This window comes from Bidens hawaiensis, unplaced genomic scaffold (genome assembly GCF_021521415.1).
Source record: "Bidens hawaiensis isolate Kalapana, Puna unplaced genomic scaffold, B.hawaiensis_p1.1 tig00006085_1, whole genome shotgun sequence".
Classification (NCBI taxonomy): Eukaryota; Viridiplantae; Streptophyta; class Magnoliopsida; order Asterales; family Asteraceae; genus Bidens; species Bidens hawaiensis.
In genome coordinates, this window is record NW_027491404.1 from 1,120,585 (window position 1) to 1,122,844 (window position 2,260).

Below are 2,260 nucleotides of genomic sequence, written 5' to 3' on the forward strand. Positions count from 1 at the left end.
ATTAAAATGTGCGTAATTCTTTCTATTATCATATACTTTTTTATATCCAATGATTAAAAACAGAGTAAACACTGTCCAGAATTAATTTTTAAAAACATGGTAAATATCAGCTTTCAGAACTGAAGTACCTCGCTCTTTCTAAAACTAAGAAACGAATCGAACTTTACAATAATTGCCGAAAAGTACTATCATAAACCTTAAAACACCCAAGACCTAGTTTATGGTGGAAACACATAATCCTTCAAATTATAACATAACCAATCAACAGCGCAAATCCAGAAGGAAGGTTATATAAACAAACAAAGACAAAGGTAATTCAAAATTGACCTAGGTTAGACCAAACTTCTTGCCCACAAACCCAAATTAAGACTCAGCTCAAACCACTTCAGAAACTTTATATAAAAAAAAGGGTAAATTGGCACTAAGCAGCTTATTTTCATCAGAAATTTAAGAACCCATAAGATAAAAGACACTATTAAGCATGTGTTCAGTTCAGAAAACCAACCCACAACCATCGATCCAACCGTCATTGACTCGCCATACCAAAGACTTCTTTTGTGCTGCTTGCCTAGTCTGTCATCAACATTACTAACTGAACCACGCACAATGTTAACTTGTCTCCTAAGTCCTAAGGTGCATGCATTACAGCCAAAACCAAGAATCTCGTTTAAGCCATAAGCTAATAAACTGTATACAATGAAGGTGAAAGATTCACCATTCTGATGTGAAAGGTCATAAATTGTTACTAAAGTGCCACTGGCAATCAAGTAAAAGTTTACCAGTTCACATCAACATAGTGAATCTTTTCTTTCACAAGCAAATCTGCAATGGTAAGACCATTTCAACAAAGATATAAAGTTTGTTATGTACAATTTCCATTATGCGAATAGCATCCAGTAGCCAAGTTAACAAAGATAAATGATCATATTAACAGATAAAGTTGTTTAATTTCATCGTACGGCAGCTAAAAAACTTTACTCACTATCACCATTCACCAAAACACATAATAAACAAGTTAACATATATCTTCCACTCTATAGCTTCTATTACATTCACGATGTTATTATTTAATACATAATAATAAAGAAGACGGAAAAGGAATATACATAGATAGTAAAGACCATTGAAAAGGCTAAACAGGGGGTATATTGGAGAAAGAGAAACCTTTGTAACCCTTGTAAGCATAATAAGCAATTCGAGTATAGTAGAAGCCAGGTATAAACAAGACGCCCCCCAAAATAGCAAAAAACAACCCTAATTGAATAATAATAATAAAACAACGTTGCAATTAGAATACAAATAAATAAATAAATAAACTAATAAATTACATACCGTGGCCAGTGTCACCGCCTACGCGATTGACGGACATGAAGATGCCGGAGACGATGCCGAGGACGCCGAAGACGAGAAGAGAGACGGCGAGAGCGATCTCTTTGACGGGAGGGCGGTTGTGAGGGGTGTAAGTGGAATCGGAGTCCATCATGATGTCTTCGTCGGAGATTGAGAAGGCGTGATCTACGTACGCCATGATTGATGATGGCAGTGGGAGCTTCAGGAAGAAGAAGAAGAATGAATTTGGGGGTTTGGTTACTTTTGGGGGCAAAGCTCACGACAGAGATCAGAGATGTATTCTATTCTAATTCTATTGTTTGCGTCATAAACCCGTTACCTTTATTTACATCTCACCAATACTCCCTTTTGGTTTTTTTAAGGCTAACATGGACCTAGACGGCTTGTATTTAGGACTTGAAAAAACTGGTTTTTTGTTTCTTTTGTATATTTGTCAGTAATGTGTGACATATACAACCCATATAAACATGTATTGCTCAGCCACCGTGTGGTGTATAAAGATCACATCTTTTTTTTTTTAATTTAACTCTCGGTTTTGTGAGGTGACTTTAATGACACAAGGCGATTCTATGTGTCCACGATCATAGACAACGTTTGGTAGCTCATTCTCATCATCTCTTACATCTTATTTTAAGGAAAACTTCTTTGCCCAAAAAGGCTACTACGATAAACACAATGAGGATTATATTCGATTCATATAGTTTATATGTAACATCATATTTTATATTTTATGTTCAATTAATCGCATCTAATTCCATTGCGGAACCTATATTTTTAAAACCAAATTTTACTAGTGTAGTATCGATTATAAGCTGTTTTAGAAAAATAATGATAATAATATCAATTATGAACTCACTCGACTATTTCAATACATAGCTAGTACATTAGTGGCTTTACCGGTATTATATGA

The 2,260-nt window shown here is 34.9% G+C and overlaps 1 protein-coding gene across 1 annotated transcript; it reads right to left on the minus strand.

Moving 5' to 3' along the window:
* Positions 1–940: 940 nt before the first annotated feature.
* On the minus strand, positions 941–1,599 carry LOC143631499 (uncharacterized). Its single transcript, XM_077100257.1, has 2 exons — positions 1,333–1,599; positions 941–1,254 (listed from the first exon to the last, which is right to left on the minus strand). Exons 1-2 carry the CDS (start codon positions 1,526–1,528, stop codon positions 1,133–1,135), a joined length of 318 nt encoding a protein of 105 aa, XP_076956372.1. The 5' UTR covers positions 1,529–1,599; the 3' UTR covers positions 941–1,132.
* Between the last annotated feature and the right edge of the window lie 661 nt (positions 1,600–2,260).